The sequence below is a fragment of the Sus scrofa genome, chromosome 9 (genome assembly GCF_054392235.1).
Source record: "Sus scrofa isolate SSC_HxYL_T2T_F1_AM1 chromosome 9, Sscrofa_HxYL_maternal_Yorkshire_Landrace_v2.0, whole genome shotgun sequence".
NCBI classification, from domain to species: domain Eukaryota; kingdom Metazoa; phylum Chordata; class Mammalia; order Artiodactyla; family Suidae; genus Sus; species Sus scrofa.
Genome location: NC_139391.1, coordinates 13,351,847 through 13,378,712, shown reverse-complemented (window position 1 = coordinate 13,378,712; position 26,866 = coordinate 13,351,847). Strand labels below are relative to the sequence as shown.

Sequence of the window (26,866 nt, the reverse complement as noted above, 5' to 3'; positions counted from 1 at the left end):
AAAGGTCTCTCTTACGTATACATGTTTATGCCTAGGGACGTCTAACGTTTACGAGGTGTTTACTGGCTGTGCTGTTCTCAACATGGTATTTGTTTTAACTCCTTTAACCCTCCGAGCGACTCTGTGACCCAGGTATCCTCTTTAGTGTTTGTATCTCCGTTACTTAGACAAGGAAGTTGAGGCACAAAGGGTGAGGTAACTTGCCCAAGATCACTACTACTGAACAAGCCAGCAGGCAGTTCCCATCGTGGCTCAACAGAAGCGAATCTCACTAGCATCCATGAGGACGCAGGTTTGATCCCTGGCCTTGTTCAGTGGGTTAAGGATCCAGCGTTGCTGAGAGCTGTGGTGTAGGTCTCAGACACAGCTCGGATCTGGCGTTGCTGTGGCTGTGGGGTAGGCTGGCAGCTGCAGCTCCAATCCAGCCCCTAGCCTGGGAACCTCCGTATGCTGTGGGAGCAGCCCTAAACACAAACCAACAAGCAAAAATGAACTAGTGAACTAGCAAGCAGTGCATCTGAGAATTCAAATGTAGCTTCTGGCTCCAGAGCCCAGTAGCTTAATACAATCCGTCCCTGTTTCTGTAGATGCAGAATTGGTACAACAGTGCATGTTGTTACATGTATTTTAAGTGTGGATGTGTTACATATATTATAAAATATATACAAAAGAGGGTGAGATAAAAAATAAATATTTCTGGAATTTTCTTGCCCCCAGGAGATAGTTTGGGACCACGTAAATTAAAAGATTCTGGGAGTTCCTGTCATGGCTCAGCAGTAAGAAACCTGACTAGGATCCATGAGGACTTGAGTTTGATCCCTGGCCTTGCTCAGTGGGTTAAGGATCTGGCATGGCCATGAGCTGTGGTCTAGGTCACAGACGTGGTTCAGATCCCTTGTTGATGTGGCTATGGTGCAGGCCGGCAGCTGCAGCTCCGATTTGACCCCTAGCCTGGGAAATTCCATATGCTGCAGGTGTGGCCCTAAAAATACAAAAAAAAAAAAAAAAAGATGCTGATATATGAGAAAGTAACACATGTCCATGTTTCCAGCAGTTTCTGTACTTCACAGAAACCTCATGGATTGTTGTGTACCTACCAACAGTCTGGCACCTTGTTAGGTTCTTTGAATGTTAGGTATAAATATTCAGAGCAATCCCAGAGGCCTGGAGATTGGATGGAAGGGAAAAGAAACAGGCATGAGTCCTGGGAGGCACTGCACTGTTCTTAGCCCAGGATCTCTGGAGTTTGCGCTGAAACAATTTACTTAGTTCTGGAACTGTTTATTTCATAAAGCTTGACAGATTTACTCAGGAAGAGGCTGCAACAAGCAGCCTGGAACAACAGATCATGTTTTGTAACTTTTGTCTGAAACGCTCACAACTCAGCATGGTGCAGTGCTGGTTATCTCAGGCTCATGGGAAGCTCTGATTGGAGATGAGAAGATGTCTTTGGTTAATAAGAGGTGAGGAAATTAATGTATATCTGCTTAATAAATGCAGCCTGGCTGTCGAAATCTGTCCAATACTGGGACTGCAGGGCAAGGAAAATCGTGAATGGGGTTCTTCAAGAGGTGGTTTCATTCGATTTAATAAACATTTGGGGAGTTCCCGTTATGGTGCAGTGGAAACAAATCCGACTAGTAACCATTAGGTTGCAGGTTCGATCCCTGGCCTCACTCAGTGGGTTAAGGATCTGACTTTGCCATGAGCTGTGGTGTAGGTCGCAGACGAAGGTCAGATTTGGTGTTGCTGTGGCTGTGGTCAGCAGCTGTAGCTCCCATTCGACCCTTAGCCTGGGAATCTCCATTTACTTCAGGTGTGGCCCTAAAAAGCAAAAAACTAACAAACAAACAAGCAAACAAAACCATTTGGGATTCTGGGATTACGTGTGCTCAAGCATACTGTGGGTTCAGATACAGTGTCTTTAGCCCTTATAATAACTTAATAAATGGGGAGGAGTTCCCACCTTACAAATGAGGAACTGGAAGTCATTTACTCAAGATCACACAGCCAGTAGGAGGCTAGGGCATGAACACAAACCCCAATTCTGTTCAACACTAAAGCTCATTCCAAAAATAGACTCTATCCCAAGAGCATCATATGCTTTTATATGGGAGAGAACTACCAATAGCTGCAAGTACAGCAGGGCAAATGTGAGAACAGAACTAAAAGAGGTAAGTTCAAAGGAAGACATGCATGTCCCTAGATTGCTGTGTGGTAAATGGGGTCACAGAAGGCTCTCCTTAAGGTGAATTGAAAGCGGTGGTTTGGATGATTTTAAGGTAAATCATAGCCCAGATTTCTAGGTAAACCAAAATGCAGATGGAAAAGCCACCCAGAGATTGTATCATTGTCATTGATCCGTGCTGCCTCCTTTGCTCTTGTTGAATTTCACATGTGAACCAGCCACATGGCACATACAGCAACTCTATAAAGTGTTGTCACATTTGATTGCGCTCAGGGGTTGATCTAAGAGCCATGGAACCTACAGAATCCTGCAGGATTTGAGACTGGGAACTGAGCAAGCTTCTCTTGGTGGACAGACCGCAAAAGGCTGGTTGTGTTTTGTTTTCTAGCAATCAGCAGCTCTCTGCGCCACCTCCCCCTTAGAGTTCTCCCAGATCTTATAATGGCGCGTCTGGGCTGCATTATGTTTCCTGTGTTTCCGTCTCTGATAACTGGATGGATCTGATTGTGTTTTAAACCTTCTCTCTGTCAAGATGCAGAGAAAAGCAGCAGCTCTTGCTGTCAAGTGGATGCAGTGTCTTGTACTGTATACTTTATGTGTCTGTGCTTGTGTTCCCTCTCTTGTAGGTGATGTACTGCACATGCCCAAAGGCCAGGCGCAGATAGGACTGCATGTCTGGCCTCAAAGATCTTGTCCCGGGCCACCACCTCTTCCTTCTGAAGAGTCAGGAGTGTGCTCACAGAGCTATAGAAAGCTGAGATTTTTAGCATCATGGAACCCTGACATGTTGGAAACTTGCAGTCAAACACCCTGACTTAGTGCATCTTGGAACTCACAGAATGTTAGTGTCCTAAAAATACACAGTTGTTTTTTTTTTTTTTTCATCTGAGACTACTAGAATTTATGGATCCTAGTATCTTAGAATTCATCTCAGCAAATATTTATTTAGTGCCTGATCTACGCTAGATTCTGGGGATACAGAAGTGAAAAAGACTGCCAGAGTTCTTGCTCTCAAGAAGTTTGCTGAGAACATCCAGACTTAAAAATCTTAAAATGTCAGATTCTCAGAAAAGCAAAAGGTTACTCTGTTTACAATCCTAGCCTGCCAGTGGTGGAGGGGGCTCTGGATCATTCTCTCCAGGTCCCTCCACCTTTTAGGAAGCCCAGAGCCTGTCCCAGGCACGTTGGATTAAAATCCCACTTATAAGAACATCATTTCAGTTCGGTGACATCACAGAATGGCCAGCTTGCAGGGGCTCAGCGATCACCCGGTGCGACTGCTCATTTTACTAGCGAGGCCCCTGAAGCTCAGAGCGGGGCAGCTGTTTGATAGATGACACAGCCCGCCAGGACTAGACCCTAGGTTTTCAGGCCTCTCTCAGACAACAGGCAAAGCAGAAAAGCTTCCCCGTGTGTTTCCAAGGTGTTTCCAAGGGGCGCCCTCTTTGCAAGCACGCAGGCTTCTGCTCCAGGCCAGGCTCTTCAGAAGGAATTTGCAGGAACTTTGAGAGGGCATCAGCCCCGCCCCCGGGGCACGTGTGCAGTAGATCGCCCCGTATTGGGAGCCCCCTCTGCCTGTTGATGCGTGTTTTATTTTGCTCCCTCCCCCTCCCCGTGTGCCTTAAAATCGATTTTCATTATTTTTTTTTTCTGTCTGTGTTTGTCTTTGTGGTTCGCAGGTGCTCCCTTGCATTGTTCATCCGCTTCATCAACCCCTATTGAGCAGTCCCCCTCCCCGCCCCCCTCTCCTCCGGCCAATGAGAGCCAGAGGCGGTTGCTAGGCAACGGTGTGGCCCAGCCAACCCAGGACTCAGACTCTGAGGAAGAGTTTGTCCCTAATTCATTCTTAGTTAAAAGTGGCTCCGCCAGCCTGGGGGTCGCGGCAAACGGTAAGTCCTTCTCTCTTCCTAACTTCTGTGGGTTGGTTGGTTTTTGTCTTTCGTTGGCGATGCTGATTAATCTGCCTGCTCGGGAGCTTGCGGGGGCGGAGGGACCTGGTGCATGGGGAGCTCAGGGGTTCTTTGGGACCTGGCGGGCTCCGTGGGCTAGGACAACCCCGTTCCGTTCCTGCCCCGCTGCGCCGCCGCCGGGGTGTGCAGGAGTTGCGCGGGGGTGGGGGGGGACTCCTTTTCCCACCCCCGTGACAGACGTGGGCAGACTGAGCTGAAGGCGTAGAGATGCACAGACAGACACAACGAGACAGATCAGGTAGAGGCAGAGTGGGGCAAAGATAACCAGATAGACACAGAAAAAGAAAAGGTAAAACAAAAATAGCACCAATTGGCTGCTTGCTGTGCCAGCCACTGTCACTTGTTGCTTTGTTGGATCCTCCTTACAACCCTGCCTAAGAGACTAGAAAGATAGTGCCCTCCGTGCCCATGAGAAAGCTGAGAGGAAGGCTGCTCCCTGGAGCCTAGTGCTGGCTTTGGAAGTTCTTGGACTTTCACACTTCGGGGAGCCGCGGGGGGAGCCCTGTCCCAGGCAGCTGTGGGTCTGAATGCTGCCTGCTGAGAGAGTCCCCAGGCTTAAGCATGGATCTGTCCATAATCACACCCCTCTGCTAAGCTCTGTCCTGGCTCTGCTAAGGAGAAGTGGTGTGGAGGGTGTGGTGGAAGAGCTCTAGGTTCCAGGCTCCAGTAAGCCCAGGTTGTCACCACTGGTCAGGTGCTGTGTGACCTGGGCCAAGGTGCTTGCCATCTCTGTGTCCAGCAGTGTCCAGTGCACTTCTTTGCAAGAACTCAAAGCCTGGAGAGGATTCAAGCCTATAAGAGGAGGGTTGATATACGTCAGATCTCTCTAATAGCCCAAGATTTTCCTGATTATCGAAGAAGAGGAGAGGAAATGAGACTTCCCCCACATAATATTGTAGCTTGTGTGTTGATCTTGCAAACATATGTTCCTAAGTGCCTGTGTGGCCCTAAATTCTGGGCCAAGTTCAGGAGAAGGTGGCAGAGATTCAGAGAGAGATAAGGCAGGATCCATAGGCTCTGCAGTCAGACATCTTCGCATTAAATATAAGCTTTATTGCTGTGGGATTTCCGATAGGTTACAGTGCCTCTAAGCTTGTCTCCTCAAGCATGCATCACACAAGGCATTACAGTAGCCAGCTCATGATGAGGGCTCATTCCAGGCCCTGGGATAGAGAAGGAGTTTAGTAAAGGTTAGTCGTGGCTGCAGTCCCCACGGGAACTTAGAGCCTGTGTGTGAAAGCTCCCAGCACACTGCGTGGCACTTGATGCTCAGAGAATGTCAGACTCCTTTTCTCTTGGGCACATTACAGCACAAGGCTGGAAGGGGGACGTGAGAGGGGTGCCCTGGAGGGGAGCCCCCACTCTGCCCGAGGAAATCAGGAAGTGCTTCCTGGAAGAGGCGTTCACTGGATCTGAGGAATAAGTAGGGTATGCCAAGCAGAGATAACGAGGAGCGGATGGAAAGCCTGGACAAAGGACCCAAGATGGGGAGCTGGTAGGATCCTACCCCCAGCTCTTTCACGCGTGGGAACTTGGCTAGTAACTAGACGTTAACCTTGGAGGGAAGTAGAAGGCCACATGGGAAGGCCCTCAGGTCCCCCCACCTCTGCCAGACAAAGAAAGGTGGGCTCTCCCAGCCCCAGCCCCCAGCCAGGACCGCTCCCAGCCTCTGCTCTCTTCGAAAGTCAGAGAGGAGCTCTTTGGCCTTGAGGGGTCTCTTCTGGCAGGACCTTGCATTCTCCGTGACCGAAAACCAAACCCTCCTCCCGGGCCCTTTCCCTTTTGGTGGTTCGGTGTCGTTGCTCCTCTGTACCTTTTAGCTGCCCGTGTTTTAAACCACACCAAGAAATGGGAACCTTGGATCAGGTTCCGGGCCCAGCTCTGTGGCTCACTGGCCATTTGTCCTTGGCCAATCACTCTCTCTCCAGGCCTCAGTTTCCCCGTCTTCCCGTAATGGAGCAGTTTCTGCGGTACTCTGATTTTCTGAGTGCTGTGTGGTGCTGACTGTTGTGCCAGCCAGTAGCCTTCTTCAGCTTACATGGGGAAAAAAATTATGTATATACAGTGATATTCTGTGTTCATTTCTGAGTAAATAAGCCTCGCAGGTAAAAGATAAAGTCCTTAATCTCTCCCTTTGCTAATTAACTGAGCAAGAGCAATCACATTGTTGCAAGTTCTGCAGGAAATGGATGGCCTTATTGCATTATTGATGTGCAGGAAGGTGGGGGGGGACTTTGGCCTGCAGCTTTCTGCTCAGTGACACTTCTCCGTACTCCTGCTCCCCAGGGGACCTAGCGAAGGCTCTGCAGAGCCCTGCCCTGGGGCCTTGCTCTGAGGGAGTCACTCTGCTGCTCGGTAATAAATCTGTCCCAGGCCTGAGGGGAGAGTCTGGGTCCTTAGCGGTCTGCTGGTCTGGGTTTGGTGGGTCATGAGAGAGCCCGTGAGGGTCACCCCAGGGCTGGACCTCGCCTGCCACCTTCCTGTCCCCTGAATCCCCAAACAAGGGTTCTTCTATGAGACAAAGGACTGCCAGCACTGGCAGGGACCCCACACTGGCGAGTGGAGATGAGGAGACCCTGCCATACAGCAGGCCCGATAATGTTTGTAAAAGTTTCATTTGTTTTTTTTTTTTTAATGGAAAAATGTGAAATTATTTTAATGGGATCCTCTCTTGTTTCTGTCAATTATACAAGTCTGAATGCTGGCTAACATTCAAACAATACGGAAAGATAGAAAGTGAAGTTCCCTTATAATCCTTCCCCCGCTAGAGAGGAGCGCTTTGAACAGTTTGGTGCATGGCCTCGCTGACGCCTTTCATATGATAGAAATGTGGTGAGTGAATGAACTTCAGTGCAGCCCCGAGAGCAGGGCCATCGTCACACCTTCTGAGATTGGGGCCCAGAGATGGGTCCCCGGTACCCAGGACCTACCTCAGATCCTCAGCTGCTCCGTAGGTGAGATGGGGAAACCTCCTGGGGTAGCTCTGGAGTTTCACAAGGCGAAGAATATTCCTATCTCCCTTCCCCATCGCCACACGTCCCTGCCCTTCCACCCATTTGGGGCTTTAAAGACCACCCTCCCGCTCCTTCCCAGGCCCGCTTCCCCAGAGATGTCTTTCAGAGGTTACTTTAAATGACAAAGGCAGCTCCTTGGCACCTAAAGGGTGAAAATGGAATTTCCTTTGGCGGGAGCTGACTCAGCACCCTGCATCCTGCACCCAGGGCTGCCCCTTTCTTTGGGAAGCAGCCTCTGGGGCTGGACTGCCCGCTCCAGGGGCTCCCCAGAGGCCCTCTGCCGCCAGCTGTGTCAACGCCAGCAACCTGGGCAGTGATCCCAGGCCCGCGGCGCCCCAGAACCGCTCAGCTAAAATCCCCAAGTAAAGAGCAGGGAGGCCGTGTGGGGCATCTCAGAACAAGGCCTGGAAAAGAAAGCAGGGGAAGCAGCTCCCTCTGTCATCAAAGTCCTGATCCGCCTCTCAGATAACCATCTCCAAAGCACCCATCGTCATAAAGAAAGACTTCCCGAAAAGAGCCACTCGTCACCGCTGAGAAGCTGGGGAAGCGGTTAGGATTAAGTAGCTATTTGTCCCTACCACCGTAGAAAGTTTTCAGAATAAATATTAACTGTTCTGTGAATGCTTGTCATCTAAAGGCTAAAGTAAAAGGGCTTTAAAACCTCGGTGGTTAATATTGAAGAGGGTCGGGGCATAAATAGCTCGGAGAAAGCTGTTGGTCCCTCCAAGCCTGGGCAGGTAGGAGCAGGTGGGGGAATTTGCGTGCACCTTCTGCGTGTAGGTCTTGTCTTTACATGCGTTATCTTTTGTGAGCATCTCTTTATCTCCTTTTCTCCTCGGGAGACGGAGGCCCAGGGAGGGTCAGTGGCTTGCCCATGGCTCCACTCACTGCTCCCAAGGAGCATGGCAGAAGCTTGCACGCAAGCCTGCTCAATTCTAGAGCCCCAATTTGTTGCTTCCCCCCCCCCCCCCGATCGTTTGTTTTGTTTTCCAACCAGATTCTGTGATTGCTCTGTTTCCTCCTTAGTAGGAAACTGGAGAAGATCAGTCCATCAAAGAAAAGTTAATTTTAAAAGAATTCCAATCATGGACCTGGAGAATAGACTTGTGGTTGCCAAGAGGGAGGGGGGAGGGAGGGGGATGGACTGGGAATCTGGGGTTAATAGATGCAAACACTTGTCTTTGGAACGGATAAGCAATGGGATCCTGCTGTATAGCACTGGGAACGATGATCACTTGTGATGGAGCATGATAATCTGAGAAAAAAGAATGCATATATGTATGTGTGACTGGGTCACCTCGCTGTGCAGTGGAAAATGGACAGAACACTGTAAATCAGCTATAATGGAGAAAATAAAAATCATTATAAAAAAATAAAGAATTTCTAGGCCGTTTGTCCTGTGGTGCAGTGAGTTGGGAACCCAGCTGTAGCAGCTCGGTCGCTGCAGAGTTGCGGGTTCGATCCCTGGCCAGACACAGTGGGTAAAGAGGATCCAGTGTTGCTGCAGCTGTGGTGTAGGTCTTGGCTGCGGCTCAGATTCAGTTCCCGGCCTGGGAGCTTCCACATGCTGTGGGTGTGCCCATCCATTTTTTTCTTTAATTAAGGAGTTCCCGTTGAGGCTCAGCGGTAAGGAACCTGACTAGTATCCAAGAGCATGAGGGTTTGATCCCTGACCTCATTTAGTGGGTTAAGGATCCAGCACTGCCATGAGCTGTGGTGTAGGTTGCAGACATGGCTCATGTCCTGCATTGCTGGGGCTGTGGCATAGGCTGACAGCTGTAGCTCTGATCCCACCCCTAGCCTGGAAACTTCCATATGCCAGAGAGGTAGCCTTAAAAAGGGAAAAAAAAAAAAAAAAAAAAAAAAAAAGGATTACTAGTTGTTGGATCCCTACTACTCCTCTCACAAACCTTGATGAAACCCCTGTTATGCGAGCGGTGTTTAATCTCGTGGGATCCCATGGAATCTCACTGACTCTTCCTTGTCTACCCTGTGCCATAGCCATTTTTACTCTCATTGAGGCAATAGCAAGGCAGAGAAGTTAGGTAACTTCCCCTAAATCATACAGCTTCTAAGTCATAGAACCCAATTTGAATCCCAGGTCTGTGTGAAACCATGGCATGAAATCTTTGTTGTGTTTTGGTGAGGACTGTGGGAGTTTGAAAGATGAATGAGGCCCCTGACTTAGACACTAAATTATGCTGCTTCGTGAGAGCCAAGCCCTGGCTGCTGGGCTGTCCATGGCTTTTGGTTCCCTGTCCCCCGGCACCGGGCCCCTTCTGCCTCACCTTACAGATTTCCCAGCCCGTTCACACTGGTCAGCGTCACCACTGTTTGGCAGTTTCATTGACTTTCTCGGGTCTTAAGCAGCTGGGATTATTTTGTTTTGACTTCCAATCTGGTGGAGGAGTGTTTATTTTTCTTTCTAAATGGGAAACACTGCCATGTATGTGAGCGCCTTCCAAAAGTGTTTTCTTAAAACAAAAAATTCAACTTAATTTAGAACCTATCCAGATTCCCCTGGGGGCATCTGCGAGGGTCCTTTTAAGTCAGTTTGCGAAATCAGAAGGCAAAATTGTGCCTCTTTCCTACTGTTGAGACGTGTCCAGTGAGTCTGTTGTTTCCTTTCTCTGTGAATTTGATGGAACCTGTTTTAGTTCCATGCCCACTGCAGGTACTTGGTTCCATGTGTTTCCCGAGTCCCAAGAGTAAAGGACGTTGGAGACACCTGACGTTTGCAAGCATTTGTGTTCTGTGCTCTTGCATCAAAAGACCCTTGTTGGTAAATAAATTCTTACACCAGCTATGTTGAGAGGTTAAGTACCCAACTCCTAGTAGCAAAACAAATTCCTTCCTCCCTCCTTCCCTTCCTTCCTTCCTCTCGTCCTCCCTTCTTTGTTTCTTCCTCTCTTTCTTTCCTTCCTTCCTTCCTCCCTCCCTCCCTCCTTCCTTCCTTCCTTCCTTGACGACATTTAAAATGTTCCACAGGTGTTGACAGATGAGGAGTGAAGGGGATTCTAGAAAGAAAGATCCTATAAGATAGGTGTATAATCTAGGAGGTCAAAAATCCCTTAAATAAAGCCCTTGGAATCCGATGGCTTTCAGAGTTCAGGAATTTTCAGATATAAGGATGAAAACACAGTACCTGTGCTGTATGTTTCCTAGCATTCCCCAAGTGCTAGGATGGCCCACAGTCATCAAATACGTTGATATTTCTGCAAGCAAACCTATGAACAGCTACACTAGGGGGATCAAAAAACCACCAAAAAACTCTGAGCTCCGTATCAGTCCAGGTCCGGTTTTACAACCAAAACTGTTTTGATGAATCTTTCAATCTTAAGAGTTTTGGGATTTGGGAAGGGAATGATGGCTAATGAATGGTGATCCTGAATTGTGCCTCCCCCCCCCCCTTTTTTTTTTTTTTTTTTTGATGGAGGGGTCCTGGGACTCAGAAAGGTTTGGTAACAGAACAGCTTCAGCGATAGCTAGAAAACTTGACAACTAGAAGGCATGGTACAGGAGCAAGTTGCTGGCGGAAAGCTCTGTGTATATCCATGTGGCTTGGAAAGACCAAGCCCAAGTCCCTCCAGTGTAGGCGTGGGGGCAGAGGAGGGCAGCGCCAGCAGGCTAGCTGGCCCCCAGGCCTGGGAATTCAGGAGGAGAATTGCGTTCTCCAAAGTCTAGAACTCAGTTCTTAAGGAACCTTTTCTGTAGCCCCTGGGGCGAATGGACCCTCCCTTTGATGCCCTGCTGTCTTCGATACAGACTACAGATGCCTCCCTAACAGGCTGGGGACCTGATGATTCCCATGTCTGATTTCCAAGTTCAGCTACAAATTCCTTGCGGCGGGACTTGTTGAGGCTGTATCTTCACATCTGAGCACCTGTAGGGGGCTGCAATCAAAACTGAAAAAATGTTGACATTCTCTCTTGGTTTTTTTCATCACCCCGTATGCACACATATGCAGACCACCTCCCTAGCAAGAGTGCAGTGGGCCCCACACAGGGTAGAGCTGGAGGTGCTCAGAGATGCGGTGCTTTGCTTAGTGCAGAGTCAGGAGTCAGTGTGTGGCCCCAGATCCCAGTGCCCTCTCCACCTCCCCAGGCCCCTCCCTCTACCAGGGAGGTGACTATGCCTCCCCTCAAGTGGGGGCAGTGGGGACACCCACACAGAGGTCACTTCGGTTTGTGTACAGTCCACAAGGCCTTTCTCCTGAGTTACCTCGGGCAAACTCTGGTGACTCTAATTTAATCGCCACATTGGCTTTCCAGGAGGTAAGGCTTCTTCCCGACCTTGCAAAATAAACAGGTCACATTGTGAATTAATGGAAGCGAACATCCGGGGAGAACCAGAGCCCTCTAATTAGTCATTCACACGACACAATTGTAGACTCTTTGCAGCTCCTTTTCCACTAATTTCCCCAAATGCCATTGCATTTAAAGGTACAAAAATAACATTTTTGGTTGCAGGGCTTGATTGGATCTAGGAATGCCTAGACCACCCCTCGAGGAAGGAGCATTAGCCATGTGTCCCGGCTTTTTCCCTCTGGAGATCAAGCCTGGTTTGGGTCCCCATGGAAATGGGAGTGGCCTGCTCCACGGAGCCCTCATGGACACCAGACCGTAGCTTCTAGCACCTTTGACACTCAGGACCCCGGCTGTTGAAGGCCGGAAGGAGGCTGAGGAGAGTTTGGGGGTTTAGCAAGAGGATCGGGTGCATGGCCCCGGCATTCCCAGAGCGCCTTCACCTCCGCCGCCGTCTCCTGGGACCCACAGCACAGCGCTGCTGCGGGGTTGGCCGAATGTCGTCATGAGCGCCGTCCTCCCCGAGACAGGGAAGCAGCTGGGTCCAGAGCTGCCCCTTCGGCTGCATAGCTTTGGGCCAGTTTTAGATTTGCTCACAGGTGGCCATGCCAACCTGCGAGGCCGAGCTTTCCGGAGCTGACCATCCCCTGCGCACCCGCCACCCACCCCAGTCCCGCCTGAGCCCTCCTGGAAACCTGCTTGGGCAGAAGCAGGTGCCAACAGCAGCAGACCTGCCTCTGACCTGTGGTTCCTCGCTGTCCAGTCCAGGCAGTGGGAGGACAGGACCAGATCACCGTTCCCCGCGCTCGTTCCTCTGTGTGTCACCGTCAGAGTCAGTGACACGTGGGTGGACACCACAGCAGCATGTCCACCCACGCCCTTGCCTTGCCTTTCAACCACCTCCTTTTCCTAAGTTTTTTTTTTTTTTTTTTAACCTATGTGAGTGTATTTATTTTAAAAGGAAATTGCATATTACGGCTGTCATTCACTTGCCATAAATAGAAGGTAGCTGTAAAAAAATTCATACAGTGAAAGCTGGTTCTCAGATTCAGGTGAGATAAGGCCCCCTCCAGGATGCTGGGCAGAGGTGGGCGTCTCTTTGTTAGGGACATAGATAAGTTTTCAGTGTTAAAAACACACAAGTACCGAACTGAGACCTCCTCCTCCACGTCATCAAAAAGGCCAAAAGAGGCCGGAGGCTTTCCTGCATGTGACTCAATGTGATTTGCTGTCTGCCTGTCCTGAATGCCACCGAAAACCGGGCCCATGGGATCCAGGCTCCATGGCTTTTTCTAGTACTTGTCTAGGCGTTTAATGCTGCACCCTGTGGTCTGCTCACCTTGAGAAGAAACATGTCTTGCTGCTCCCAGAGTCTCCCTTCCTTTCCTTTCCTAAGTGTGGTCTTTTCTGGGTAATCTGTTCCCACCCTCCCCCTCCCCGCCTCCTGCCCTCTGCCCCATCATCAGGTCTGAGCTGGGTGCTTTGAGCTCAGCTGGATCCCCCATTACTGGTTAATAGCTCCCAGTTTGGACCAGGAAACCATGGGGCTTCCTCTCTTCCCTCCCCTTCCTCTCCTCCCCCCCCCTCCTCCCTCTCCATCTGAACCACCACTATTTATATAGGTGTTTGAGATTAAACACCAAAAAAAAAAAAAAAAAGGATTCCCTCCAGTCTGCTTTAAATGGCCTAAAAGGACTGAAGCCAGAAGGAAAACAGAAACACAGAAACTGTACAATGTGGAGTCCTGGGAGGGACAGGCAGGTTATAAAGGCCTCCAGACCCTTGCTGTGCTGTGTGGCCATGGGCAACTGGCTTAACTTCTCTGGGTCTCAGTTTCCTCTGTAAGATAGATGGATGTTGGTTTTAATAAGTACTTCGCAAAATTGTTGTGTCTCTGAGAACATGCGGGCAAGGCTTCTAGCCTGGCGGTTGCTACATAAATGATGCGCGGTGAATGTTAGTTTCTGCATTCCCCTTCTAGAGCCCAAAAAGGGTTGGCTCCACATCGCTGGAAGGAAGGCACGTTGCTCCGCTCCCACTCCCCCAGGCTGGGAGGAGGTGCAACAAATAGAATCTCCGTTCTGGAGTCCAGAGCTTTAATCCCCCTCCTCCTTCTGGACAATTTCCAGAGATTCAGGGTGAGACAGGGAGCCCCAGGCAGCAGCCAACACACAGAGCATGGGGTCCCCGAAACAGAGCCTCCGCCTTCCTCGCTGGAGCTCCCCACGCTGCCGCCATCCCCAGACTTCCAGGAACTGCATGTTGATATTCGGAACCAGATGAAACACCCTGATGCCTTTTCCGTCTGGTCAGCTGCCCCCCCACCCCACCCCCAGAGTTGAAAGGAGAGGAAGACGACTGGTAATTCGTTTACGCTTCACCCCCGCCCCTCTCCCCAACAGATCAAGTTTCTATAAACAGCACTGGGAAGCTGCTGCCTGGGGCTTACACTCCTACGCGTATTGTGCACTTCCAGAAACTTCTCTTTAGCTGCCTGGCAGAGGCTCTGGGCAGCCCACACCTGGTGTGAACCACGTTGGCTGTGTGACTTCACCCCTCTCGTCCCGTTGCCCGACTGTAAAGTGGGCCTGAGAATAGCCATCTGGGGTTGTTTCAAAGATGAGATGGGATAAGGTCTAAGACACTGAGCTCACGGGGGTGCTGAGTGTTGATTGGTCCCCCTTTTAATTTCGGACAGAGGATAGAGGGTGTTTTAGTTGGCGCCGTGGTTAATCTGATCCAAATTGAAGTTGTGATCCCTTCTTCGCCATCATCTTGAAAATAAGCAAGAAATGGGAGTCAGGATGATACTTGGTTTTGCAAAATTCTGCTCTCTTAGCCAAGACCTTTACTGCCGAGTCTTCTCTCCCCTGAACCCCTGCCCTGGCATCCTCACTGGTCTCCCTGCTCCCGTCTCTCCCTTTAATCCATCCTCACCCTGTCCCAGGGGGACCCTTCCAAAGTCCAGACCCCTATCCAGAGCCCCTGCAGTGACCCCTTTCCTACTTGTTCCCCTCGGCTGGGGGCTCAGGACCCGACTCCTCGGCAGGACAGCCCAGGCCCTTCGTCAGAGTCCTGCTCCCTCTCTCGAGCTGCTCACTTTCATGGGCTCACGAGGCAGCTGTGACCACAGCAAACTAACGTGGTTCTCGAGGGGACAGAGGACCTTCCTGGTACCCAGAACAAGGCCTGTGGTGGATATCTGATGCTCTTGGGAGCAAAGGCGCTGAACGCAACAAAACCTCATAAATTTAGAGGGAGAACCGGGGGAGATCTTTCCGATCGGGAGCGATGTGGGAAGAAATGAAGCTGCTGACCCTTCCGAATCAGTGCAGTTCAGCAAAGTGTTATTAAAGCTCTGCTGGCTGTCAACTCACCTGTTGGCTGTTGGGAGAGACGCACACCTAAGCAGCCCTGCCCTCACACGGGCATAAGTGAGGGAACAGGGTAGGGGAGTGTGCCGGGGTGTGGGGGCCTATGGAGGTTTACTGCAAACTGGGAGGGGGAGGCTAGGGGCTCCTCCCAGGAAAAGAGGGCAACCCCAGGAGCTCTGCCCCAAGGGGAGCTCTTGTTTTATGGATCTGTAGGGCTGCCATGCACTGAATTGTGTCCCCCCCCAAATTCACGCATCGATTCACACATTGAAGCCGTAGTCCCCCACGTGACTGTGCTGGAGAAAGGTCCTGTAAGAGCTGAGTACGGTTATATAAGGCCCTGATCTGAAGGAACTGGTGTCCTTTTAAAGGAGGAAGGGACACCATCCCTGGCTCACTCTCTGCCACATGACACAGCAAGAAGGTGACCGTTTGCAAGCCAGCAAGAGTGCTCTCCCCAGAAGCCAAACGCTGCCGGAGGCTTGGACGTCCCAGACCCCAGCACTAGGCAAAGTAAATGTCCATGGCTGAAGCCACCCAGTCTTTGGCACTTTGCACGGCAGCCTGAGCAGATGAAGACAAGGACCCTGCTGTAAGGAGGAGCCTAGACGTTCATACTTTACATGTCAATTAATTATGTGCAGCCAGATGCTACTGGCCTGACTGTGGGGTCTTGAAGCATTTATTTCCTCAAACATTCATTCATCCATTCGTTCCTTCAGCAGACTTTTCCGGGTGTGTGTTCTGTACGGGGTCCCGTGCTAGGGAGTTCTGATCAGACATCATCTGTCTCCTCTACGTGTAGCCACGTGCACGGGGTCACGTGAAAGGAGCAGGGGGGTGCTGCAGGGGGCAGTGGTGGAAGGCGAGGCTGTCTTCTCTCTATGGAGAAAGAGCTGCTGTGGCAGGGCCAGACTCCACCCTGCCCTCTTCCCCCGTTTGGAACCAGCCTCTTTAGAAAGCTCGATTCTCCTGGGGGTTGAGGTGGGGGTGGAGGGGGCAGCATGTACTCCTCTGTACACCTCTCATTCCAGAGCCTGTTGAGAGGGGTGAAGGTTCAAACCCAGGAACCGAGAAGGGCCTGACACGCCTTTGGACTGGGTAACAGGAGAGCCCGTCGTATTGCTGTGCGCCTGCCGAGTGCCAGGTGCTCTGCTAGGTCCTATGTTAGGTCCTTCTTCTTTCCCACCTACTGAATCTATGTGGCTAGCGGGCTCTAGAGCAAAGTTAACACGCAGGTTTGACTTTTGGCTCCGCCACTGCTAGCTGAGTTCTCTATGGCAAGTGATTTAACCTCTTGAGTTTCTATTTTGCCTCATCCATAAAATAGGGACTGTAATAACATCTGCCTCGTGTGTTGTTAGAATTCAGTGTGAAATAATGTAAAGCTCTTGGTTAGCATTAAGCCTTTTTTTTTTTAAAAAAAAAAGAAAAACTTAAAAAAGTATAAACGGAAATGGCTATTACTATTTTCGTCATTATTCCGGTTATTATTTTTCTAAACATAGCCTCAAAAAGTATAGTAACCTGCCCAAAGTTACACAGAGAGGGAGGGCTGTTTTGCATCCCCGTTGTGCATGACTCAGCCCAGCCTCTTCTCACCCCAACAGGCTGCCCTCCCCCAACCTGATGGTCATTGTCCCCTTTCTGACACCCCTCAAGAAACCAAAGTTCTCAGGGAACCTCCCCAACAGATCAGAGATTTCTTTCGCCTCCGCTGCCTCACCCCCTGCATTGAGGAGGGATCTACATGCACATTTTGGCAGCAATTCCCCACCTCGGGCCAGAATCCCCCAGAATGGAAAGCGCTGAGTTGCACTCTGGCTCCTTTGCTCTTTTAAGATGCCCCTGTTGGGCCCCTGCATGGGTGACAAGATGATGCATGAGGTCTTGCTAAGCAGCTTATTTGTCTGAGCTGCTGATGACCTTTGTCCTGAGTTGGGTTAAGGGTAAGGGGCAGTGGCCCTTTAAAGCCTGGACAGTGGACACACCTCTCAGGTCACCGGATCACTCAGCAAATGGGCCAAGCCCCCTGGAGCTCGGGAGGCCTCCGCCTCTCCCCCATCGCTGACCCCGCTCTTCATCTCATGAAAAAGATTCCAAGAGCATTCAGGTGACATAGGACGTCAGAGGAGGAGACCGAGACAGAGGGGACACGTTTCTGACATTGTGCTCAGCCTGTGCCTTCTTAGCTCTGCGTCCCCAGAGGTACAAGGCCATGGGGGACCAAACCAATTTTCCCAGCAGCCCTTTTACCACTGAACCTAACACGGTGGATTTCGGCTCAGACCCCTTGGGCTGGAAGTCAGGACCTACTAGAATCCACCCCTCTCCCGCCCCCTCGAACCTCTGGCCGTCCCGAGCTCCCACTCCAGTGAGGGCCATCAGGCAGCCTTCACTACCTGCTTCAGCCGAAGCAGCTTCCTCTTCTCAGAGGCCTCCCTTTGATTCTGACGAAGCCCCTCTTTAAAGAGCACATCCTATATTAAACCTGTTCCTTCAAAGCGTGGAAATCCCTGACTTAAATCAACTCTTTCCTTGTATAAGGAGTGGCAGAGCTGGATTTGAAGCCAGGCCTTCTGATCTCCAGGCCTGACTTGCTCTCAGCATATGGATTCATTCTACAAAGATTCTTAGGCACCTACTGTGTGCCAGGCCCCGAGGAAGGGCCTGGAGGAGGGCATGAGTAAGAGGGCATGGGATCCTGCCCTCTAGGAGGGGCCCGAGCATTAACATCCAGGCCTGCCCAGGGTTCAAGGATGCAGACCTGTAACGTACCTACTGACTTTGGCACCTTGATGGCCCCCGGTGACCTTGGGAAGGGCATTTTCAGGGTGTGGAGGATAAAGCTGGAGGAGGGTAGATAGGAGGTGAGAGGGCGGAAATAGGATAACTGAATCTAAGAGATTAGACTTTGTGTCACCAATTGCATATGAATTAACAAAGGGAACAGATCCCTTTACACTGGGGAGATCAGGAATCATTACCTTCCCTACAAGTGACCAGACTTCTTCGTGGTCATCTTTATGAAGCAATAAGAAGAACATTCCATCACACGAGATGCGCTTGCTGAAAATGTGAAACCTGCATCTAATTGTGAGAAAGCAACACATCCAGAATATAGGACAGTCTGTGGGGCAACTGACCTGAACTTTCCCAAAGGTTGATATCATGAAAAAAAAGAAAGAAAGAATTTGGAAATATTGGGGTGGGTGGGAGTTTCCTCTAGATCAAAGAGACTAAACAAAAGTAATAGCCAAACGCAACACAGGGATTTTTTTTTTTATTACTCAATGAATTTATTACATTTATAGTTGTACAATGATCATCACCATCCAATTTCACAGGATTCCCATCCCACACCCCCAGCACATCCCCCCACCCCCCAAACTGTCTCCTTTGGAAACCATAAGTTTTTCAAAGTCCGTGAGTCAGCATCTGTTCTGCAAAGAAGTACATTCTGTCCTTTTTTCAGATTCCACGTGTCAGTGAAAGCATTGGATGTTGGTGTCTCATTGTATGGCTGACTTCACTTAGCATGATAATTTCTAGGTCCATCCATGTTGCTTAAAAAGCTGGTATTTCGTTCCTTTTAATGGCTGAGTAATATTCCATTGCGAATATGTACCACCTCTTCTTGATCCACTCCTCTGTCGATGTACATTTAGGTTGTTTCCATGTCTTGGCTATTGCAAATAGTGCCGCAATGAACATCAGAGTACACGTGCCTTTACAAGTCATGGTTTTCTCTGGGTAGATGCCCAGGGGTGGGATTGCTGGATCAAATGGCAGTTCTATTTTTAGTTTTCTGAGGCATCTCCATACTGCTTTCCACAGTGGTTGCACCAATTTACAATCCCACCAACAGTGTACTAGGGTTCCTTTTTCTCCACACCCTCTCCAGCACTTATTATTTGTAGACTTTTTGGTGATAGCCATTCTGGGTGGTGTAAGGTGGTACCTCATAGTGGTTGTGATTTTCATTTCTCTAATAATGAGTGATATTGAACATCTTTTCATGTGTTTCTTGGCCATCTGTATGTCTTCTTTGGAGAACCGTCTGTTTAGATCTTCTGCCCATTTTTGGATGGGGTTGTTTGTTGTTTTGGTATGGAGCTGCAGAAGTTGTTTATAAATTTTGGAGATTAATCCCTTGTCCGTTGATTCATTTGCAAAGATTTTTCTCCCATTCTGTGGGTTGTCTTTTCGTTTTGTTTAGGGTTTCCTTTGCTGTGCAGAAACTTTTAAGTTTAATTAGGTCCCATGTGTTTATTTTTGTTTTTACTGTCATTACTCTTGGATCTGAGACAAGCAACACAGGAATCTCGATTGGATCCTAAGTTTTTTGTTTTGTTTTAAGGCTGTAAAGAAGACATTTGAGAAAGAATTGGGGAATTTTTTAAATACGGTGTATATGTGTGCTAGATGGAATATCTGTTCATTTTCTTAGTTGCGATCATGGCATTGTGTTTATATGGGAGAACATCCTTATTTTGGGGGGAGGCATGCTGATGTAAACTTGCAAATGGTCAGGAAAACAGTTCTGAGAGAGAGAGAGGGCAAGAAAAAGCCATGTGACAACATGTTAACAATTGGCAGATTTAGATGAAGAGCACATGGGTGGTTTTGTACCATTCTTTTAACTTTTCTCTAGGGTTTAAAGTTCTCAAAATAAAAAGTGGGTGAGATGTAACTTCGGCTGGGGAGAGATTAGACGATAACCACTGAGTTTTTGGAAAGCATTCTTGAGATGGGTGACATGTGGATGCTTTTTGGAGCAAGGTCCCTCAGCCCCTTTGGAAATTCCAAATGCAGACACTCCTCTGAACCTCTACAGAGAATTACTCGTTTAGCAGTTGGGATAAAACAGGCCCTTCCTGGGCGTGGAGGGGACGTCAGCGAGGCGCTGGGACCGGTAATGGGAACCACATTGGCAGGCGTGCATGGAGCCGCACCCCAGAAATAGCCCTTCTGTGCCGAAGCAGGACAACTGGAACGAATTATGTGCATTCATACTTGTTAAACTGCCTTGGCACCAGAAGTGATCCTCGTAACCTGAGCTTTACGGCGGCACAGCCATAGTTAAAGTTGGGCCAGCCTTGCCCCTGCACCCTCTCTGTCGGAGGTTTATAGCAAAAGCATAAAACAATTCAACATGAGCTGAAACATGAAAAACTCCTCCAGATTGTAAAGGGAAACTTTTCTGTTTAAAGTTTTCTAGGGAGGCAACATTTGGGGATAAAACCCTCTCCCTCTCCTTCTGCTTTTCCAGCCCTTGGCCAGGCTCCCAGCCGCTCCACCCGCACCCAACTTTCCACCTCAAACCCAGACCACAATCCAATCAAACCCAGAAGCTGCTGAATCCTGTGGTTGGGAGGGTTCTGCTCTGGCTGGGAAGTCCTGGTTTCTGCCTCTGAGCCCTGAAGCTGTGTGGTCTTGGGCAAGATGATTCCCCTCTCTGGGCTTTAGCCTCCTTGTTATTTATAGACAACATTTATTATAGGGTCGTCCAGCCCCTATGGGTGTGTGGTCACTGAGAGCATGGATCCTGCGCGTGCATGGGTGCTCTGTAAACGTGGTGGTGTGAATTATATTAGAGTCTGTCCAATACATAGAGATCTATAGAGAGAAGTTGTCTTATTTTCATCATGAAGAAAAGTTTATCCACAGTTACTCTTGTTTTTATCCAAAAGGTAGCTAAAGCACTTTTTTTTTTTTTTTCTTTTTAGGGCTGCACCTGGAGCATATGGAAGTTCCCATGCTAGCGGTTGAATCAGAGCTGCAGCTGCCGGCCACAGCCACAGCCACATGGGATCCAAGCCATGTCTGCAGCCTACACCACATCTCATAGCAATGCTGGATCCTTAACCCACTGAGCGAGGCCAGGGATTGACCCCGTGTCCTCATAGTCTGGTTCCTTACCACTGAGCCATAGTGGGAACTCCGCCAAAGCACAGTTCTTAATGGAAGATAAATCACACAGGAAGTCACAGGAAATGAGTCCAATTTTATCCTCTCGTCAAGAGTTTTTGGTAAAACGGTGGAGAGGCTTTGAGGTCAGATAGGCCTAGGTTCAAATCCCAGCCCTGCCACTTACGTGCAGAGTGACCCAGGCAGGTCAGTAATCCATTCTGAGCCTCTTCCTCTGCGTAATGAGGTCAGTAAGACCAACCTGGCAGGGTGAGTGAGGAAGCAACATGCTTGATGGAAAGCTCATAGCCCAGCACCTAGCGAGTGATGAGCAGCCAGTGAACAGTCAATGGAGTCGCCATTAGTACTGAGTCTGAGACGACCAGGAAGGCCCTGCTCTCCAGATCTGCCTCTTAAATGTTCTTGTGTACCAGGCATGACAGACCAAGGACAGCCAGCTGACATCAAAAGCCCTGCCCTGCAGACCTTCCAACAGAAGATGCAAATGCACTGTGATTTCTGCCCTTTTGAAAAAGCTGTCTCTTAGCCTAGCCCTTCATGCTGCTGGTGGTTTGATGGGCCTGAGAGGACACTGGGGATGAGGAAAGACTTCGGGTTGTTATTTCAGAGTACCTTCAGATGGGCCAAGCTGGTTTGTGCAGAGCCTGGCTACCTGAATGTGTGGTCAAGCAAGGGAGACAGCCTGCCTTGCCTATTTCTTTTGACCAAACGCAGCTAGAGATGGGCCCAGAGTCGGCGGCCTCGCTCTTTATTTCTGCCTGAATGGGGATGAAAAGACCCAAGTCGTTTCAGCATTTTATTTTGTTTTATTTTAGTTATTTTATTTTTGTCTTTTGTCTTTTTAGGTTCACACCCGAGGCATATGGTGGTTCCCAGGCTAGGGGTCAAATCAGAGCTGTAGCTGCCGGCCTACACCACAGCCACAGCAACACGGGATCTGAGCCATGTCTGCAGCTTACACCACCGCTCACAGCAACACTGGATCTGTAACCCACTGAGTGACACCAGGAATCAAACCTGCAACCTCAAGGATGCTGGTCGGGGTCGTTAACCACCGAGCCATGACGGGAACTCCATTACAGCATTTTCATTTGAGTCACTGCAGTGTCACCCAGTTCATCCTAGGCAGGTTATTTACTTTCTTTTTTTTAATCATTTATATATATATATATATTTTTTTTTTTTTTCCTTTTTCTACTAGGTTTTTTACTTTCAATCCCAGCCCCACCCCTCACCAGCCATGTGACACTGCAAAGTCCCCTCCCTTTCCTGATCTCTAAAAGCAGAATTAGAGCCTTGCTCTGCCAGCCTCTGCAGCCTGTCACATGGCTTCTGGGAGGTAAGGCATGTAGACGTCTGCGTGCTGCGCAAAGGGAGGGGTAGGAAGGCCGCCCCAGGAGCAGGGGTAGGAAGCCTGGCCAGCCAGGCAGGTTTGTCAGATGCACCAAGGATCATTAGGCATTTTCCCACAAACCTATAAGAAAACTGAGAATGTTATTACTAAAATAGTGCAACACTTAGTAAATGGGACCATTGGAAGTACAGGATAGGCGATAGAGAAAACTCCTATTGACTTAGCATCGGTAAGGGTTACCATCCGTTAGTTACCCTTAGTTTATTCTCTTTCGGCGTCTAGATCCTTAACTGTATTTTGCACACTGAAATAGCACACCCGCTTGCCAAGACTTCCACACAGGTCATCTCCCATATCACGAAAGATCTAGATACCTTCCTCTAATAGAAAAAATACATATACATGGTTTTCACAATGCCTGAAAATCGCCATCCCTCTGGACAGGCGAGAATTTCTGACAGGCGATTAAAGGACGAGAACTTGCTGACCGTGTATTTCTCCTGCTGAAGCAGAGGAAGGAGGCCATATAGAGAAAGGGCGATGCGGGCGGGAAGGCGCTGGGCGTGTTTCCTGCTTCTTTGCAGGTTGGCTCCAAAGGTTCTGATGTCTGCCTTCCTTGGGAGGAGAGTCAGCTGCTCACACCCACCTCCCGCCCCTCACCTCCGCTCTAGGGTTCCTTTCCTTTTCTCTCTCCCTCTTTCAAGAGTCGGCGTCCTTCTTGGGTTGGAATCTTTGCAACACGCCTCTTCCAGGGCTAGAAAGAAAAATGGCCTAAAAATTGAGGTATGAAATCACCTCCTTTCTCAGGGCCTCCGGCCCAGGGGGCCAGGAGCCGCTGTGTCTGTCTCGTCTGAAAGGTTCATGCTCACTAAGAATCTTCAGCCAAGGCCCCCTTTGCGGGGCCAGCAGCTGCCACAGGTTTCTGGGGGAGAAGCAAGCGTCTGTCCTCAAGACCCTCACAGGTTCCTGTGCCACCTCTCAAGGCGAGAGTTTCATCCGGTTGAAACGCCTGCTCGGAGCTCCCAGCGCACGTCGAAGGCCCCGGGTGCTTTCAGCCGTGCCGGGGTCCCCTTGGAGAGACACAGGCGACTGAGAAAAGGGCTCAGGCTGTGGAGTCAGCGGTGCTGGCCTCCCCTCACCGCCTCTGCAGTTTGTAGCCCCAGAGGACTGGCCGAGCCGCCTCCCTCTCTGAACCTTATTTTTGTCTTTTGTGACGTAGGTTAATAGCTCTTAACCTCAGGATGCAGTTGGCAGGACTGAATTCGGTATTTGTGAAAAGATGAGCAGGCAGCCACAGAAAAAGAGAAGGGCAGTCCTTTCACCCTCGAGCTCCCAGAGATCGGGGCCCCAAGGACTCTGCCCACAGAGCCAGGCTGCCTGCCCCTGTGGATGAAAGAGGAGGAGGGAGGCGGATCAGCTTTTGCACGAGAGCAGCGCCGGTGAGGCCTGGCTCTCCAGAACCTCACTCCAGGCTAGCGCCGCACTTTGACCTTGGCACCCCAAGTCTCGTCACTGCACGGGAGCGGGAATAACTACCGCACAGGATTGTCCCGGGGACCCCCTGAGAAACCCTGTACAAAAGTGTCAGCAGGGTGCGGGCATGCAGTAGGTGCTCAGGAAATGTTGAGTCTGACAGCAAGGAATCTGGTTCGAGACAGGCCAAGAATGTTGTCTGCGTTGTGTCGGAGGCAGCTCCCTGCCTGCCTCCGGGACAGTTTTGCGAGGTGAGAATGAGTCAGGGCAGTCCCGAGCTGCGGGGAGAGCCTGCTCTGGATTGTACGACGCGCTGGGGTGGCCGCCAAGCGCCCAGTGGCCCGTGTTCCCGGGGCTGCCCTGCCCCAGCACCTGCTGTAAGCGGGATCCCAGCTGGCACCATGCCAGGGCTGGTCTGCTTGTCTCCCAGCCCAGAGGCCAGGCTGCTTCAAGCCACATCCCAGTGGGTGTGGCCGAGCCCTGAACAGCCCAGCCTTCCCCCACCCTCCACTGGCAGTCTGGCCAAGTGTCTTAGGCAGGTCCCCAGCCTAAAACATGTCACCCCACCTGCCAGCGCCCCGCCCCCGCTGTGTGCCACTTTCTGTCTTCCTCCAGCATGCCAGGCCCCTCCCAGGGCTCTGCAGTTTTCTGCAGGAGCTCCTTTGCCAGGCACATGTGGTGCTAAGTGTTTTCACGTCCCCTGTCTTGTCTAATCCCCCACAGCCATTCTGGGAGATCAGCATTATGCCCTCTTCCCAGGCGAGGCATCTGAGGCTCAGAGAAATCAGGCAATTTGCCTCTGGTCGGGCAGCAAGCAAGCCTCAAGCCCACAGCGGTCTGGGGCCAGAACGCAGGTCTCTGCAGCCACCACAGCAAGGGTGCCACCCCTGGCACCTGGAGGATGTCATGGCTCCCCTGGTGGGAGGGGACACACCTGCCCAGGCACTCCCTGTGGGGATGTATGTTCACTCTTTCACTGGACAAAGTGAGGCAATTTGTCGGGATCTCTTGGTAACTCTCAGGCAAAGGGGCTCAGGCGAGGACAGCCTGTGGCTTTAACAGACAATGGCTTGAGGGTGCTATTTCTGGCACCAGGATGGGAAAGAGAAGAGAAAGCAGCTGTAGAGATGGGGATAAGTGCTTGGCTTGTCTGAAAGGTAATCCCCCCACACCTGTGTCCTGGTAACACAATCCAGGGCTCTGAGATGCACTTTCATCTGTCACCAGGGCGTCCCCAGGGTGACCCTCTGACTATATCCAAGCTGGCAGGCTCAGGTTACAGGGCCCATTCTCAGGGCTCTTGAGTCCCAACAATGCCTGCTTGTCCTTTGGAACTGCCACCTCCCAGGAGGAATGTTAATGGGACCCGAGTGGAGGGGGAGGGGAGGGAGAGGCCTCAGCCTGAGCCCACACTCAGGTCAGCCTCTTAGCTCATCCGAGCATGTCCGCTGTCCGTCCAAGAGAGACTTACACCCGCTCCTGGAAAGAGGATTCATCCTCTGCTTTTCCTACGGGAGCGGGGCTCGGGGCTGAGGGGCACTCCTGTTTCATCTAGGACTTGTTCTACCTCTTGGCAGAGTTTACAGCTAACTCAGAAATATTTTCAAAAGCAGAAAAACTGAAAAGGCCTTGAACGTCCGAGAATAGAAGGTTGGCAAAATAACATTATCTTCTGCCAAAACGATGTTTTAGATAGCCATTAAGATCATGTTTTCAAATTATTTTTAAAGGTATGAAAAAACTCTTACAGTGTAACATTAAGTGGGAAAAAAAAAGTTGGGTAGAAAACTATGTCTATAGTCTGAATGTGATTTGACAAGTATATGTTTACATATATGTGTAAGAAAAGACGAGGAGTTCCCATCGTGGCTCAGTGGTAAGAAACCTGACTAGTATCCATGAGGATGCAAGTTCAATCCCTGGCCTCGCTCAGTGGGTTAAAGGATCTGGTGAGCTGTGGTGTAGGTCACAGACGAGGCTCCGATGGTGTTGCTGCAGCTGTGGTGTAGGCCGGTGGCTACAGCTGCAAATCCACCTCTAGCCTGGGAACCTCCATATGCTGCGGGTGTGGCCCTTAAAAAAAAAAAGAAAAGACCAGAAGAAAATAATATAAACCAGGGGGTGTCAACAGTGGTTATTTACCAAGTGTTGTGGTTGTGATAGGTTTTTGATTTTTTCCTTTCTACTTTTCTCCTTTATATGTGCATTTTCTAGTGAAAATGTTATTTTAGAGTCCAAAGAAATTAATTTCTTTCATTCCTAGTTTATACCTGACACTGTGCTGGGGTAAGGGATGTAGAAGAGCCTAGCACCCACCCCCCCCACGCCCTTTATGAGCTCATAGCCTCACAAGGCGTAAAAAGATACAAGCAGGTTTTTTTTATATAATGCTTTTAACAACAATTACAATGACACACGTGTTAAGTGCTGTGGAATGTTCTAAATGCTTTATGTGTATTTACACTTAAACCTTCCAGCTCCGTGAAACAGGTAGTTATTAGCCCATTTTACTGATAGCATAAGCTGCTGTGAAGAAAGAGAGATGAATTCCATGTTGGGGGAGCCAGGGAGGCTGTGGTCAAGCACGGGTGCTTGTGCTGCTGCTTCCAGGGTAAGCGTGCATCCCCCAGGCAGACAGTGCTGGAGAAGGTTTGTCAGGTACAGAGACCACCATGGACAAAGACACAGGGGATGCAAGAGCCAAGAAGTGCTTCTGAACTGGCCAGCGCCACACTCCTTTCTTGCCGAGGAGGAGCTGGGGAGGCCTGCGGGGCCACTTGGTGAAGGACGTGGACGATGTGCGAGTCCATTAGGCAGGGGTGAGCCATTGACGAGGCCTGACATGGTCCGCTGTGCAGTGGAGAAGGAAGCTCCTGGCTTCCGAAACCCCGTGAAAAGCTCAGCCTGACGTCAAGAGAGACGTGTCCCTCTGGAGCCTGTGTTGCAGGAAAATTCATCTCCTTCTGGTGAAGTAGCAGAGGAGGAGGAGGGAAACGGCAGGGGGCCATGAAGCCGTGATTTCCTTTCCTCTTCTCTGCTGGTATAAAGTCGACGTAGCCACGCGGACTCCCACCCCGGGATAAGGGGTGTCTGTGCACCGAAACGTGTTTACCGGGAGTTCCCGTCGGGGCTCCGTGGTTAACGAACCCAACTAGGAACCACCGAGGGTGCAGGTTCCATCCCTGGCCTCCATCAGTGGGTTAAGGGTCTGGCGTTGCTGTGAGCTGTGGCATAGGTCGCAGCCGCAGCTTGGATCCT

The 26,866-nt window shown here is 50.1% G+C and overlaps 1 protein-coding gene across 50 annotated transcripts in view; it reads left to right on the top strand.

Moving 5' to 3' along the window:
* Positions 1-26,866, top strand: part of TENM4 (teneurin transmembrane protein 4) — a 2,941,714-nt gene that overhangs the window by 2,636,625 nt on the left and 278,223 nt on the right. For 24 of the 50 annotated variants that reach the window (XM_084975366.1, XM_084975361.1, XM_084975374.1 and 21 more), the window contains one exon: positions 3,868-4,077. The exons of the other annotated variants lie outside the window; for them this stretch is intronic. In XM_084975366.1, the coding sequence (XP_084831492.1) occupies positions 3,868-4,077 (210 nt within the window). The remainder of the gene's footprint in view (positions 1-3,867; positions 4,078-26,866) is intronic. 50 annotated transcript variants of the gene reach the window in all.